Raw genomic sequence first — 17,999 nt, 5'->3', positions numbered from 1 at the left:
GTACAGGTGGGCCGGGCGTGGTCTTTATGTGATGCTGCACTCGACGCTTAATTAATCCTTTACGAAAGATCGGCGGTCGCGTCAAGTCCGGATATTTCGCAACGAGCTTATAGTACTCCGATTCACCGGTCACAGTTTTTACGGAGGCTGTCTCGTTACCATTGCTGGCGCATCCACGCGTTGATAAGCCAGTTGTTTTATCGATCAAAGTCTTATTTTTCGGATCTATCAATAAACCGAAGTGCGACAAAAAGTCTAGGCCGATTATCGCGGTACTTTCATCGGCAGTAATGAAAGGCCACTTGAACTCGCGACGTAGAGACAAGTTCAAGTTGAAAGGCACATACCCGTAAGTATTGATTTTTGATCCGTTCGCCGCGAAAAGTTGGTACTCACTTAATTTCACCTTCTTAGACAACCATTTTCGCGGGTACACGCACACATCAGCACCGGTGTCGATGAGAAAAAATCTGTTTATGTTAAAGTCTTTGACGTAAACTCGGCGTTGCGTGCAGCCGTCGGTGTTCGCCATATTCACTGACGGCGCGCATCGTTTCCCATCCACGTGCAACCTCTGCGGAATTTAGTTGCATTCTCTTTAAATTTTCGGTGGTAGTAGCAGAGTCGGTCGTTTGCACCGAGTGCTGGCGTATTATCGCGTTTGCTTCCGATCTGCTGCTCGCCGCGTGTACGTGAGCGGCTACGACCATGTCCTTGTGCTATTGCGTTTACTTGCATAGCCAACTGCTTGATCTGCTCAGACAGTGCAGAATAATCATCGACAGCGTTGACCTGTTTGCTCGTCGTGTGTTTCACTTCATGCACAGCGTCGGTGAGCTTCAAAATCTTCGCCACGTCCGTCTCGCTAGAAGCTGCTAAGACAGTCTGCAACTGCGACGGCAAGCGCGTTTTCCATACCTGTATGATGAAGTCTTCGGTAGTGTTTGAGGTGGCAAGCGACTTGAGACTGCGAAAAAACTCGGAAGGCTTTCTATTACCCATCTGCTCGCATTCCATAAGCTTGCGGACTCGCGAACTGTCAAACTCGGTGAGACGATCGATCATTTTCGTTTTGAGGTTTGTGTACCTGTTTTCATCCGGCGGAGACTCCAGGATATCTTCGACTTGATCAATAGCTTTTTCAGTCAAACTCGAGAGGGTATGACAATACTTGAGGTTGTCATCTGTGATAGAGCAGGAGACAAACTATGCCTCGAGTAGCAAAAACCACATTTTAATTTTGTTCTCCATAAATGGCGGCGTGCTGCGTGCACATTCACTACTTGTCCGGAAACACCACCGCCTTCAACAACGTTGGTCAAAGTCATTTTCACAAGCGTTGGTTACACTATACACAAACACTAAACGATCACGAAAAATTTTACGTAAAAGTTTTCATTTCACCGTGTTCACCCTTTTAAATCACGTCGGGGTCACCAATTGAGGTCCGTTTGGTGGGTGAATATATAAAATAAATATAGCGATGATTTAAGTGTAAAGGAAAACTTGATGTTATATTAAAAGTAGACTAACTACTACAAATACTTAATAGTAGAGACTTAGTCTACGCAAAGACCGCGCATTTCGCAGAGAGTAGAGATGTAAGCGTGTCGGCAGTTCTAGCGCGAGTGACGATTCACTCGTCATACCTCAGCGAAGACGCTTCCCTTGGGCATCGGGGGAAGGTAAGTCCCACCCACGAAGTCCGTGAAAAGGGTAGCTGAGGACCAACGGGAAAGCAGGGCGATGAGACGTGTTTTGTCGCTAACAACAAGGGATTAGCGAGAGCGCAAAGCAATTTTCATTTATTGCGGGCGCGCCATAAAAATCGACAGTTAAGCAGCAGCCGCGCGACAGCTGAACTAAATTATTTTATTGATGCTGAGGAAAAACTGAAAGTTTTAACCAAGTAGATCAACAGATAAAGCACGTCCGCCACACACATTTAAACAATGGGACGATAAAGTCAAAACTGATTCACAGTTCATATATTATTATGAGTATTAATCTAAATCACGAAGAAAATGTAGTTCGTATATGCATCTATAAGTGCGAAAGACTACTTAAGAGCAATAATTTTTTGTGAAGCGAGATCTTCATTCGCCGTTTTTAAAAATTATCATGCACTGATACTTTATTTCGTAGTATGAATGCATATAATTCCTCACGTATTTTTCAGTCAAATTTTCCTTTAATAGCCTTAAGATTGTGGGCACGTAGAAGAAAAAAAACGAAATAGAACAAATGCAATCATAAAAGATCAAAATACTAACAAATATTACTTTTTGTAAATAATATGGTTAAATTATCAAACTGCAATTCTTTGTACAGTATGACTCGCTTCGCTCACGTTGTCTCAGAAAACACAATACGACATATACGTGGATAGGAAACGTCTTGCGTCGCCAAACATCTATCAAAATGTGCTATAAACTGAAAAATTTATAAATTTTGTTCATTATTTCCAGATCGATTTCAAAATCGGTTTTCAGTCAATATGTGGACAGGCTTGATTGGTAATCAAGTTATTGGTCCGATACAACTTCCAAACCCACTAAACGCTGAAAATTACCTTGAGTTCCTGCAGGATATACTGCCAGGATTGCTTGATGAAGATGGTGTACCAGAAGAACTGCAAGAAAATCTTATTTTCATGCATGACGGTGCACCAGCACATACTACTGCGAATGTATGGAATTATCTTGATCAGGTAATTATTATAGTATACATTGTTGTTGGAAATATGTAAAAGCATCTCACCTATTTTGCTCTGCGCATGTGCGTGACTACACGTCTCGCTCTCTCTTGGCGGCTAGCGGCGTTACCGCTCAATTCGTTCTAGTCTCTTCCGTGACGCGGACGCCAAAGGCTTTCTCTCGAATAAAGCATTTCTTTTCTACAACTGTTTATTCACTTATTCTGCCTGCTTTACCCTTCCTTACCAAAAATTGTATTACGTGATTTCTCCTAATGAAAGTCTTAACGCTCTGAAATTTCATGTAGGATAATTTTGTCGTGGCTTTATGCCAATTATTTGCTGAAGGGAATATTGCTCTGACTTGAAAGGAAATTTAATTACTTTTATATTATTCTTTATAAAAATATAAAAGTCATTCTAGGACAGATAGCCTTATGAAAATTTTCTACTTTGTATCATACTTGACGAGTTTTATTTCCATCGCTCCAAGATTCTCAAATCTCAATTAAAATCCGCTCTCCTGCTCTTTCCCTTTTATTTTAACTCTACTTTAAATATAAAATTTTTTAATCTCTATGTATGCTGCCAGTATTTTGATTACTCGTACTACTTCAGTCTACAGAAGTTTTAAAACCAACACGGCTTCATTAGTATACTTCGGGGAGCATGTGAGAGTGCATTCACAGTACAGCGATAGAAACCAAATATGTATATGTCTGTACATGCACCTGCATGTACAACTGTCGGCTAGAAAAATTATTGGTTTCATAACAAATTTTACGCAGGTATATTAAAATCGCTTATAAAATATTTTAATTCTTCAAGGTATATGGCGGCCATTGGATAGGCAATAATGGTCCAGTACGCTGGCCAGCAAGATCTCCTGATTTTAATCCATTGGACTACTTTTACTGGGGGACATCCAAAGAAGCAGTTTATCACAATCGCGACCTCAATGACCCAAATGACATAATACAAAGAATCCAACATCATGCCCAGCATCTAGAACCCGAAAAAATACATGCAGCTACACATCAGATAAGACGTAGAGCTATTTTGTGTATTCAGCAACAGGGGGGGCATTTCGAACAATGCTTGGATGGTGATGATGGTGGTAATGGTGATGATGATGTTGTTGAGGAGGAGGACGAGTATGGTGATGATGTTGATGTTGATGGCAATGATGGAAATGGAGAAGATGATGATGATGATATGAACAACGATGGTGAAAATGATGGCAGCGAAAACGGTGAGGCTGATGATAGTATGGATGAAGATGATGACGACGTTGGCAACGATCCGAATTGGGATATATGAATTTACATGTTTTTTATATTTTTTCTTTTCTACTAAGGTTTTACTAAAAACTAGTCAGCCTAATAGTAGATGAAATTCGAATAATTTGATAAAACGTTATACTCTGTGTAAATAAAGATGATTTGTTATATAAATCTGTTTTTTCAATCATCTCCCTTAGCTGTTTTGGTTGTTCTCAATACGGGCCTCAATTATTTAAATTTTTATACACCACTGAATTCATCACAAACAGTTATGGATAAGTGGACTTATGAAAAATTTTTTCTAGAATTGAGGTAATTAGTTAAATAATTAAAAAGAAGAGTGATAATTTACTAGTTCAACTTCTAAAACTGGAATCAAGACAAATAATTGTGGGTGAGGTGACAGAATGTCAACTGACGAAAGGTTAAATAAGCGTAGGGTGGTGAGACCGTTCTCGTTATTCTACCTTTTTTCCGCTCTCCTCCTTCCTTTCCCATATTTCCCAAAACATCGACTACGTCTAACTCTTGATCATTGACACTTATACCACAGCTTACCTTTGGTCTGTTGCATTACCTGTTCCGCCCGTTGCTTTTGTCTTTTCAATATTATCTTCACGTCTTCTACCGCTAAACCAGGCCACAATGTGCTCCTTTGCCTTTCTACCAAAGTCCATGTTTGACTCTGACTCTTCTATCAAGCAGCACGGAGCACATCTGCCCTTCACACAAATCTCTATATATCTGACACACTTCTGAGACCGCCCTGAGGTTGACCACTTTTCTTCCGAGTCGTTGCTCTACCTTCCCATCTTCTTAAACTATGCTCGCTCCGCCCTATTTTTTGAGACTGCTTCGACTAACTCTTTCTCCAAGTCAGAATGGCCTCGTCCGCTCTCTTTTCCGATCCCAACTTCGTCTAACTCTATTTCAAACCTGCATTAGACACATCCGTCCTCTTTTTCCGATAACCCGCTCCGTTTAACATAATTTCTAGTTAGCAATGTGGTCGTCTGGGATCATTTCCGCGCCCTTGCTCCGTCGGACCCATTCCTAAGACCCTACTATGACCGCCTTATCTTGTCCCCAAGCCGCCTGCTGTTATTGCTCGTCGTTAACTGTCAATCCAAGTTAACACTATGCTCGATTGGACATTTCCAGAGAAGAAATGGGCTCGACCACCTTCTTATTCGAGCCCGACTTTGCCTGACCCTTTTCCAAGGCCACCCCCTGCTCGTCTAGCCTACAACTAGCGCCCTCGCTTTTATGTGCCTTTATTCCCAGTCAGCACTGCGTTTGCCTAAGCGTTTTTCCGTACCCTCACTCCGACTAACCCCTTACTAAAGCAGCACTAGGCTCCTTCGCCAATTTTTTCGAGTCCGCACTGCTTGAACCTTTTGCTAGGCCTCCCCATATTCGACTGGCTACAATCTATGCAACCGCTTCCTCTGCCGTTTTTTCCATTCAGCACAACGCATCTGCACTCTTTTCTGCGGACTCGGACACGGACATAGCCCTGTACTCGTCTACCCTTCTGAACGCAACCCCCCGCTCGTCCGTCCATTTTCATACAGCCCTCAGCTTGTCTGCCCTTTTAGACATGGCGCTCTACGCGTCCGCCCTTTTGGACACAGCCCTCCCTCGTCCGTTTTATTTTACACAGCCCTCGGCTCATCCGTCCTGTTTTAACATAGCCCTCCGATCGTCTGCCCTTTTGGACGCAGCCCTCCACTCGTTCGTCATATTGTGACCTAGGTCTCTGTCTCTGCTCGTCTGCCCTATTTCATCAAGCCCTCTGCTCGTCTGCCCTTCATGACGCCACCCTCCGCTCGTCCGTTCTATTACGACCCGCCCTCAGCTGGTCCGTCACATTTCGACGTAGCCCCCAGCTCGTCCGTCTCATTTTGCCTTGACTTCCGCTCGTCCGCTTTATTCCACCCAGCCCCTAGCTCATCTACCCTTTATGACGTAGCCCTCTGCTCGTCTGCCTTTCATGACGCTGCCCTCTCTCCGTCCGTCTTATTTCGATGTCTCCCTTGCACCGTCCGTCTAATTTCGACGTAGCCCTCCGCTCGTCCGTCTTATTTCGACGAATACCTCCCACCGTCTGTCTAAATTCGACGCAGCCCTCTGCTCGTCTGCCCTTCATGACGCCACCCTCCGCTCGTCCGTTCTATTACGACCCGCCCTCAGCTGGTCCGTCACATTTCGACGTAGCCCCCAGCTCGTCCGTTACATTTCGTAAGACAGCGAGTTTGAATTCGATGACCACGAATACTAAATAACCTATTTCGCAAAATAAACACAAAAGCTTTCACGTACATCATTGTTATTAGTCAATCGGTATTGAACCGTTCTTTTTATTGATACGCGTTCAATCAATGAATACGTATATCAGTATACATGGGAGCTCCGTGTTGCACGATTGGGTTGAGCACCGCTTGCAATCAGCGGCGCCGCGCGCCGCTGGCCCCCCCCCCCCCCCTCACTGCTCCGCGCTCGCCATCAAGCGCCCGTTCTTCTAAAGCTGTGCGCTAATTGGCCGATCTTTGAAGCTAATTATCTAATTACCTAATTATTTAATCGAAAAACTAAGACCACAATGCTGAATTAATTTTTCGAGACGAATCGAATGGAATTATTAGTTACATATGTTTTTGAATCACCCTGTAAAGTGGCGCAGATTCAAAATGGAAAAGCCCATTGCCCATTGTGGAAATTTATTTTCAATAAATAAAACTTTAAGCTCATAGTTTATCAGTTCATCATTTAAAAGTAAAATAATATTTATATTATGCTTAAAAAGACACTTTTACCTAACGATACAGCAACAAAAACCATTCCACTGCAAGTTAAAAGCCAATAGCCAACTATTTTACGAAGTTGTTCATTTAGTTGTGGTCTCCTATAAAAATAATTTCTATGATACGTAATTGACTTAATCTGGAACGAAAAAGAAATAATTTTAATGTATATTAGTTCAAAATGAAATTTCCATTAATTGAGTTAAAATAACAAATAAGTCTATTCAAATTCTATAAGTAATTAATTTATTAAAATTACTTGCTCTACCCAGTTGGTCCCATACATATAGTTTAGTTGAGAAAGGAATTCATAGAGAGAAATTTATACTCATATGCCTTGGAATTTTTATGAGCATAACTTTATTCAGTAAAATGAATAATACTAGCGTTTGAGAATGTAAGAATTTACCTTTATTAAACTGTAAAAATATATAATAAACACAATCGCTTATGAATAGAACAGATATAAACAGACACACGCACATACATATGTATACAGTATCGGTTACAAATTTTCGAATGTTTTGTAGAAGAAAAGCCATTCATTCAACAAAAATATCTTCGATTATATTTGATCATAAGATAAAACTAAAATAGGCAAATTGACGTAGAGGAGTAATACTATCTTTTTATGTGGCGCGAAATCTTTTGAAGTCATTTTTTTTCTATATTTTATATCACTATATAAAAAGTATCTATTATCCGAAGATTTTTTATTTCTTCAATCACTTGTATTTGTGAAAATATCGATAATATATAAAAAATTCTCATAAATATTGAAAGACCTTGAAAAGATCTAAAATTTATTACTCACGACCTTTTTTGGCACGATGCTTTTTTAAAAAGTTACGAGTGATTAAATATCACTACTAGCGAAAAATGAAATGGAGACTTGTCCATTTTAAATGCACACAATCTGATTTGAATAACTCCTCTGAAACTAAAGAAATCGGAAAAATAGCCATTACAAATATCGTAGGGTTTAGAAAGAAGTGTCATATGGTGACCTTAGATTTGTCGTGGAACTCAATCTTTAAGGTCACATTAAGATCAACTTTTTTTTTTTAATAACAAGTCCTAATTTTGATTACGGAAATGAAAAGAACGAAAAATTTTACGTTCGGAATAGTTCTACTAGGTAGGCCAGATCATTTCAAGGTCGAAAAGCCAGTTCAAATAGCTCAACAGTTTGTTAAGCTAAAATCATAAAAAAATGGTTAGTATAATACTTGTTAGGTTTCAACAATAACAACAAAAACAACAGCAACAAAAAGAAAATTGTTTAAAGTCAAAAAATAGCGACGTGTACAATAAAAAAATAATAATAATAATAAAATGGATAATAGGTGAAAATCAAAGCTTAATAATAAGAGGATCTAGCTGAATAATATAGTCAAATCGGCCCAGTCAGATATAAGGAAATCGACTTAGCCATTATATATAGCATGTAAAGAACCCCTATTCTTAGATTTTCGAACCCCTAGACCCCCATAGGGAAGAATGGAACGAAATTTTGTTTTTTTCCTCGATTTTTTCATATCTCGGTCAGCTTAAGAGGTAGAACAAAATTGTTCATATAAAAATTATAGGGTTTTTCAAGCGTTACAAATATATATGGACGAAAAATGTTTTGCGCCAAATTCAAATTTTTAGAGCAATTTGAAAATTTCAAAATTGGATATTTCAAAAACAAATACCGATACATGTCTAGAAAATAATATGTTGTTAATTTCTGCTCAAAAAATACCTCTTAATTTTTTCAGATTTTACTAGCTATGGAAAAAACCTTTAAAAAACACTATTTTTTGCCTGTAACGCTTTACAGGTATATCCTAGAATAAAACCAATAGCATCATTATGTTCTATAAAAAAATACATCGAAAACATGTATAATATTTATCATTATCACTATTACATCATGACAAATCGATGATTGTATTTACGACCTTCATGTAACATTTGGGAAATAGGATGGAGAATACAATCAATGATTTCTCGACAGATAATGTACCAATGATGAAAATGTAACACATATTTTCCATATATTTTTTACCTAGAATACGGTGGTACTATTGGTTTTATCCTGGGATCTACCTGTGAAGCGTTAGCAGCAAAAAACTGAGTTTTTCAGTGGCTTTCAGCTTCAGGTATTTTCCAAGTAATCCTACGATATAATCTTTAGTACGATTGAGTTTTGCACAAGAAAACACCGTCAAAAATATGTATAACATTATTACAATACTTTTAAAATTATTTCCACTAAAATTTTTCTATAACTTCTTGCAGGAGTAAATTAACCAAGTTTTTCTTCTTTTATAGGTACCATTCACGTAAGCAAATAATTTGATTAAATAATTTGAGGGGTATCTGAAGTAACATCATTATCAATAAGAAAATTTATGCTTTCATCTCGTAATTTCTAGTTGTTATTCGTTAGAATGAAGAAGTTCTCAAATACTGTTAAATATTTATGTATACATATTCTACAAATATTAATTCCTATTTTTTACATATCATACAATATAAAAATAACAAAGATTACATTTTCATTTTTGAATATTGTACATATGATTTCCAAGTATTAAATATAAATATTTTTATGATTGATTGGTAGGTAACAAAAATCGATGAAATAGCTAGCAATAATAAGGTGAGCAATACAAATTTATTCCTCGTCCCTCATCGGTACCCATATTCTCATCCTCTTCGAAGTTTATATTTACATCCTCAACGGTACCTACGTCAGTGAAAACTTGTTCGAAAATCTTTGATGATTCGTGTGCACGTCTCAAAATTCTTCATTGAAATCTTGCGAACGATAAGTAGTCTATAACGGTAGCCACATAAAAGCAACAGCCAATTGTTTGCTGCAACGGTAGTCGATTCAATTAATCGAACCGTTCGCGATTCTGATTTTCGCGCGTTAGTTCTAAGTATTGAGAGAGAGAGGGGGCGCGCGATCTTTTGAATTAGCAGTTAAGCCTCAGCTGTTACTTGTGTAGTACCGCCAAAATAGTTTAGCACAGTGTTCCACCGATTTGCCAATATATAGTTTACTTGGATTTTGGATACGTGTGCAAGGGTGAGCGAGGAAGCAGCGACAGTAACAGCATCATGGAAGCAGCAGCAAAAGCAACAGCTATTATACAGCAGATTTGCGATCGAGGCAGCACAGCTGATTCTAATCTGAGGAGCACCTTTAATTTGCTTCAACAATTACGGCTGATCACCGTAATTGCACCGCAGGGTAGGTGCACCTCCCTTAATTATCGCGTGACAAAATACATTTGGTATTTTGTCCAACCGTGTTAGCGTTAATTTTTTGTATTCGCGTCGAGCATTAGATCGCGCCAATATTCGTATCTTCTCTCTCTCTCTTTCTCACCGAAAGTTATTTAATTGTAAATCCTATTCGCGTGCGTCAGTCTTTCGGCCCGACAAAGACTGTAGAGATTTTTTATTAATAAAATCTATTAAACTTATTCGCCGATTTCGTCATATAATTTTTCCTAATAGTTTAAACAATTGAAAAAGACTTAGGTTTTAATCCGATTATAGCTAGGGGATTAAGTGAGTTCGGAGCAAAGTCGATTACACTTAAAACTCATCGAGTATCACAAGGCACGTGACTTAAGGTGAGTTCAACTCTGCTTGATCGAAGACAACTAAGTTAAGTCAGCTGACGTTAAGGCGAATACACGTATTAACATACGTGTTAACGGAGCGGCGGTTTGCTCTGCATCGTGGGAGTTTACTCTTAAATAAATTTCTCATTTTGCAGATTTATCCCCCCCGTTACATTGCATGCCACTAGGACAGTCACAATAACGCCGTAAAATTTTAGCACAGCGAATGGTATTTGGCTTACTGTGAATATAGAAATTAGATATTTTTCGTTTAACATGCCTCGATTTTATCTGAATTTTAATAATATCAATAGTTTGTTTTCAATAACTTAACAGAATTTCATCATTCTCATTCAGCATTTTAACTAAGTAAGATATTGCTTGTTGATATTGATATGTTTCAGTAAAGAATTCAATTAAATCCGCTTCTGTCATTTCAGCAAACCCCTCTAAGTCAGAAGAATTCAAGTTCAGAAAAACTTTTTCTTCTGCTTCATTTCCCTAAGACCACATCGTCAGCCAAGTTATTTTCACTTTTGTATTTCAAGAGTATAGAATCAATTATATCTTGATTCAAAGAAGCAGTTGGTATCAGTTTCTTTCCAAATTCGTTAATCAAAAAACAAACAATCTACACAATATAATATAATACAATATAAGCTACAATATAATTTACAATATAAACTACCTTGGGGTATGTATCGATCATCCAATTGTTAATGGAAGAAATGGTATTTTTGTGATACAATACCATTCATAGCTTGAACGACCCAGCGAATCATGGTAACACGTCGTGAGTGATTTGCATCTTATGCAAACCACAGTGAGTTTAACAAAATTTTAATCAAATGGAAAACACCTATGGATTTTATTCCTGAATATGATTGTAGAAACCTTTAGAAAACTATTCCAAGTGAAATGAAAACTTAGACTTGAGCCGTTTTTTTATCTTACTTATTTAAAGATTTTATCGATAGTTTATAGAATTTACCCGCATTATGACGTTGTAATGTTCGAGTAACAAGTGGTTATGGTTTTATAAATAAATAATATGATTAATTATAAGTTAAAGATTATATATTTATACTTTTCAACTACATATATATAATGAACTTTACACTTTTTAAAGCAAAATAATGAAGAAATATAATAATCGCTTGTCATAGCTTACAAATGATTACCATGGTAGTTACAAATAGTTTTTAGTAAATGATTTGCAAGCTTAGGGTGTGTGCTAGCTACTCTACGTTTCATCCAAGTTTTTTTTTAGATCACAATGAACAGATTCCATTGCTTGTTCACTGAAAAGCCCAAGTCCTTCGTTATTTTTTAAACAGAAATATGATACGTAATGAAATACTGTATGAGTTTTAGAAGTAACATTAATATTTAAATCTAAATAACTTTGACGAAATTTATCTATTGTATAAACAAAATTTATATCTAACTTTTCAGAAAAACACGAATCACCGACTGATCGAAAATCAGCAAAATATTTAACGTATTTCAAACAATTAAAATTACAATTTCTACGAAGAACATCTATTTTGTTTGACAAAGTATTACAATAATTTCCAGCAAAAGCAGTTTCGCCATGAGTTATTTCTCTTATAACATTACAACCTTAACCCTACTTCTCACTATCATCTTTTGTACCTACTATACCAATTAGCTTTGGTCCTATACTTTTTTTTATTCCCACTAGGTTTATTTACAATCTTATCTAACAAGGTAAACAATAAGTTAATGAACTTTCTATTACGAAAATTAACAAATAATGAAGTATAATACTCGAGTGAGTGTTATGCTTATTTTTAACTTGCATATATAATTTATGATTTTCTATTTATATGTTTAAATATTTATATAAATTTTGGTTTTATTGAATATCAATCATATTGTGTTTCTTTAATCTAGTAGTGGTAATCCTTGTCTTGAGAAGCTCACTAACAAGCACGTTTGGGTGGTTTTGCAGTTTGGCGTTATATTTTTTGTAAAACGTTTTAATTTCTTCTTTTATTGATGGTATCTGTAGATCATTGTGGATGATGTAATTTGCTACAAACCATGAGGCCCTCACGATATTTCTCAGTACTTTAGATTGGAATCATTCTAGCATTTCTATTTTTAAGTTTGAGGCGGCACCCCATAGTTGAATGCCATAGATCCAAATTGGTTTGATTATTTATTTGTAAAACAGTACTTTATTTTCTGTTGTGAGCTCTAATTTTTCTCTAATTAGTCAGTACATTTTCCTCCACTTCAATCCTAGTCGTTTGCGTTTTCTAAATATTTGCTCTGTCCATATGAACCTCAATGTCTAGATGAATACTCAAGTACTTTACATGACTACTTTGAGGAATGAGTTTATGATTTAGTTTAATAGGTGGGCAGGTATCTTTTCTCAGTGTGAAAGTTGTATGCATTAATTTACTTTCATTAACTTTATTTCTCCATGCATTTACCCAGTTTTTTAGATGATTACTAATATAATTTCTCTATTTTGAAGATATGACTTAAGTAGTTCGTATTGATTTTCTGGGAAAAATCTTTTGAATTTATACAAAAGACCTTCATGCTAGACTTTATCAAAGACTTGTGCGACGTCTAGGAATATGCAGGTACAGTATTCTTTTTCTTCTATAGATTTTCGTACAACTAAAACTATTCTGTTAATCAGTTCTATTGTGGAGTGGTTGCATCCAAAGCCAAATTGATGTTCTAGGATAAGCTTTCTATTAATTATTATTAAATTAATTCCGGCTAAAATTATTTTTTTTTTAATTTTTGTTATTACGGACAAAAGACTAATTGGTTTGTAAGATCTTACTATTTAGTTTCTTTACCGGGTTTAGGAATTAAAATAATCTCAGTCATTATCCATTAAATTGGAAAATAATATAGACAAAGACTTGCATTAAAAATAATTATTAAATATCTTATTGAGATATTAGGTAATTTTTTAAATATTTTTTGAACATTATTATCTGTAATATTAGCAGGGCCCGGTGATTTTTTATTCTTTATATTTTTGATTATAAGTAATACTTCCTTTATTTTGACTGCTGCAATAAGTGTATTGTCTTGGGCGCTTATGTCTTGAGGTAAGGCGTCCTCTTCTTGTTTAGTGATTATTCTTTGGTGAGGATTGAATACTGTATATAAATGGTTGGCGAAATTATCAATTTTTTCCTCATCAGATCTAGCTCACCTGCTGCATGGTTTTCTGATAGATGGGATAAATGATATTGGTCACTTGAGACTCCTGGTTACTTTCCATAATGAGTAGTCCGATGCTTCTGTTGGATTCAGTTCTCTAAGTTTCTTTTGCAATTGAAAGTTTTTTTTTCTGATAAAGTAATTTCTTAAGTTCTTCAACTACTTTGTTTAGAATTATTTTGTCTTAACTTTATCTAGTTGTGTGATATCTTTTTGTTAGTAATCTTTTTTCTTTTATTTTTTCAGCAATTTTATTCGACGTAAATTGTTTTGATTTTCCAATATTTACAATTGTATGGCTTTTATCTAGGGCTTTATTTAAGAATGAATTGAAAGTTTTAATACCGTTTTCTATTTCAGTATCTGACTTGAGAGGTATATTATATGTAAGACATTCATCAATAAAAGAAGAATAGTTTACCTAGTCAGTTTTCGTTTAGCTATTAACTATTGTAGTCACTCGAGTTTGTAGAGTTATTAGTACTGAGGAGTGGTCTGAAGTTAAGTCCAAACATGACGATACTTCGAAGAGTTTTTTATTTATATTTTTTACAATTGCAAAATCTATCAAATCTGGTATCTTATTTAAGTCTGTTGTCCAGTATGTTGGCTCTACAGTAGATATTGAAAAGTACTTATGTTTTTACGTAGTATTTGAAACAGTATTTTTCCTCTAGGGGTACAGTTTGTGATCTTGATCCCCACCATGGGTGCTTCGCATTATAATCGCCACCTGTGCTATGAAACGATTACCTAGAGAAAGGAAAAAATTTGTCCAATTTCCTTTTGTTATTGCTTTGTTTAGAGGTCAGTAATAGCTGACATTGTAATCGGACCTTTGTTGTCATTTATGATTACACTAGTTACTTGCAGAAAAGTTTCACTAGTATATTTGTGAATGTAATGATTTATTTTTGTTTTAATAATAATAACAGCACCTCCATGTGCTTTACCTAGCGTATGATTTGTTTTATGTACTATGTAGTGAGGTATGTGAAGAATATTTTCTGCAAGTTGTCTGCAAGTTTTCTGCAACTAAACCAAGATTACAGTCACTTACTGATAGGTGACAATTCGCGCAAGGCGAATTTGTCCCGTGTGTAGGCCTTTCAACAGTCGAGCGGCCTTTGACTCGGGCGGCAGTCAGGCTCTCGGGCTCCCCGTTCCGTTCGCGCGTCAATAACGAAATCTTCGTAAATTTGAATCCGGGCTCCCGATACCGCGATCGTGAGATATTCGATCGGACGTATTCGTATATATCTATCCACAATCGGTTATATATAAAATAAACATTAACGGGGAAACATATGGATATACTCAAGCGCGTTTTACGAGGGTGGTCCGATAAGTACTTAGCCTCACCGCCCGATGGCACCACTCTCGCAAAAGAAATATTCTATCATGTAGTACAACCTTCTCGATGGTTACTGTCAAGATTTTGGCCGGATCGGAGTTGTAGTTTATTTTTGAGAGCGTGTGAAAGCAAGTGTGTCAGTAGATTTTTGAAAAATGGAAAAACAGCAGTATCGGTAGGTGATTCGATTCTTGTTTTTGGACGGGAAATCGCGCAGCGAAATCAAAAAGCGAAATTTCCAAAGAAGAGTTCAAGCATGTATTTTTCAAGGCGGAGCGCATTTTGAACATTAAAGTTTTTGTCAAATCTTCACCGTCTATTTTCGCACAGTTATTTCAGCGTTATTCATAAAAAAATTTTATTTACAGAACAATAGAAGATAAAATCTAATTATGTTATGAAAATTTTCATTATGTTAGGTTCTAATAAAACAAATTATCATTATTTATGTTATTATAAACAAATGTTGCTACTGCAACGAAATCTATTATGTTTTGAGAATAAAGATTTTTATCTCGCTAAACTAATTTGTTTTGGAATTTCATTTTCCATAATTTCATAAAAGTACGCTATGTAAATACATAGATTAATAATAACAAGAATAAATGAAAAAACGACGAGATTCATATTTTTGTAATATTAAGGCTAAAATTTTAAAAGTACTTCATTCTTGATAAATCTAATATTTTTTTTTGTTTTACTTCTAAATGACCTTGAATTGACCTCAAAATGACCTGATAAGATCAAACTCACCTTGGATTCGGACTCATCGACCCCGAAAACCTCTTAGAGGAGGCACATTATCCTATTCCATTGTTAAAACGTGCATATTCGTAGCTTGAGTACGAACTGGTGGATTACAGACTTCAGACGTCAATTAGAGGTCAAATATCAATTTTTTCAAAAAATTCTTGTTATGAAATTTTCGTATTTTTTACCGTAGAATCTGAATCTGAAAAAAAAGTATGCATGTCCATTTAAAAAATTGGATTTTCATGCACTTCCGGTCTCAATAGGCCATTTCCCGTTGGAACCGGAATTTGATTTTATGTCCAATCGATAGAGCGTACTCGATTTATATATAATTGCGTTATCAATTTTTGAAAAAAAAAAACTTTTTCGGCATACTTTGGGGGGTGGACGGGTGGTTTGAGACACCCTGTATATATATATAGACGCGTGTTATTCGCCTCGCATTGTCTATTATTTATTAACAAATGGTACTCACTTATTTTTAATAAATTTATTGGCGTTCGATCCTTTATGTATTATTATTATTTTTTTATTTATGTGGTCTTCCTTCCTTTTGTTTTTTCAAACGGATTGTAAGGTCCGTCAAATGTACGTGTATATTTGTAAATGTCCAATTAATACTGTGGATTAATATATTTCCTTGGTACTAGCGGCGTGAACAAATTGCCTGTATGATTACTGTCTTTCTTTGCCTTTTATTAACACTCAAGCTCTGATGAAGTAAACTGAACTCAACTTTTAATTAAGTAAAAGAGTAATACCGGATAACTCGGACAAATTAAACCAAACTAAATTTCAATTTCAATTGGCGATATAAACTCTGAATTCGGAAATATTGCGGCCTTCTTGCTCTGGCGCTCAGTCCTGACTGACTAATCTCCGTCGTCGTTTTCACTAATTTGTTATATATCCTTTGTACCTCGTATTCCGTCTCTCTCTAGCGCATACGCTTTAGACGTTTACGCGTTTCACGCTGACTGCGGCATACGGTCACAGTATGCTGCAGCAGCGTGAATCAGCTTCTCCCGCTCATTCCCACCGAGCCGCGCACACGAATACTGCTAGCTATGTTGTTTTATCACTATGTCCTTGGCTTTAGCGCAACACGAACGGGACTCTCGAAAGCGAAATTTTAATCGTAAAATATAACAAATGGTACGTCACGTAACACTTACATTGTGGAGGATTTTCAAAAATAAAAAATCAATAAGTTTCGGTTTGCCACTTTTAAGCCGAAACGCGTAGGAAGTACATCTTTTTCAAAAGCATTTAGAATTTATTTTAAAAATTGGAAAACTTGTTGATGATAGTCAAATTCAAGAATAGAGCTGATCATTTCATTCGAATTCCTTATACGCAATCTGAATAAAAAAACCGCAAGAGCTTGTCGTACACTAAAAGTATCTGTATCTCTCAATGAGACCATCATCTCCCGTAATTTGATTATTTGCTCCCAATGAAGTCCTATAAAAGTTAAAATTTTTTTGTCCGTAATTGAGAAATCACTAATTCGATCTGTTAGTTCTCTGCCTGAAGTAACACTTAATTTTTGAAGTAACTTTGTAGAGTCCGATGCTTTTATTAAACTAGAATGAGAAATAACTTTCAAATTTTCAACTTCGTCTACATAAAATCTTCAATTTATCAAATGACTATCACAATAACTATTACTTTGCAGAATAAATATTTCTCTGTTAACGAAAACCTGTCGACGTGCTTCAAAGGGAAAAACTATAAGATCTGATACTTTACCACAAATGAAACAATACGAACGATGTATTCTCGTATTTATGAGTAGAATCTACTCTTTTTAAAGCTAATCCAACCGATTTTTCAACAATAGTTTTCCTATGTTGTGGAAATTCAAATATTGGAAACTTTCTCAAAACTACGCTTGGAGATTCTGACGAGGTTTTTCTTGAGACTGTTTCTTGACTATCAGGCCTCTCAGCTTCAGTCTCTCTTTTGTGAATTTTCTGATAAAGAAAAACAAATAACCATCCATTATTTGCTGCATAGAATATCTGCAACAATAATCAATTTATCCAGTGCAGTTGAAAATTCATTAGCTTTTGAAACTATGTCTACCATATAACAGATCCCACGAGTATTCTTTTTTTGGTAAGAGAGCAGTTGGCACATATTTGACTGACAGTAGCCATCATGATCAATCTGAAAAAAAAATGGTGTTACTAAACTTTACTGAAAGTTATCAAGTGATTATTAAAAGTGCAAGATCCCTTCATATGAATTATATTAAGGTGA

At 36.0% G+C, this 17,999-nt stretch overlaps 1 protein-coding gene across 2 annotated transcripts in view; it reads right to left on the bottom strand.

The window, feature by feature from the left end:
- LOC131675572 (cytochrome c oxidase assembly protein COX15 homolog) overlaps positions 1-17,999 on the bottom strand; it is a 187,647-nt gene that overhangs the window by 125,234 nt on the left and 44,414 nt on the right. For both annotated transcript variants that reach the window (XM_058954598.1, XM_058954599.1), the window contains exon 2: positions 6,795-6,921. In XM_058954598.1, the coding sequence (XP_058810581.1) occupies positions 6,795-6,921 (127 nt within the window). The remainder of the gene's footprint in view (positions 1-6,794; positions 6,922-17,999) is intronic.

Source organism: Phymastichus coffea, unplaced genomic scaffold (assembly GCF_024137745.1).
Source record: "Phymastichus coffea isolate CEN01 unplaced genomic scaffold, Cenicafe_Pcof_1.1 PCOF00026, whole genome shotgun sequence".
Classification (NCBI taxonomy): Eukaryota; Metazoa; Arthropoda; class Insecta; order Hymenoptera; family Eulophidae; genus Phymastichus; species Phymastichus coffea.
This window is presented reverse-complemented; position numbering and strand designations above follow the sequence as displayed.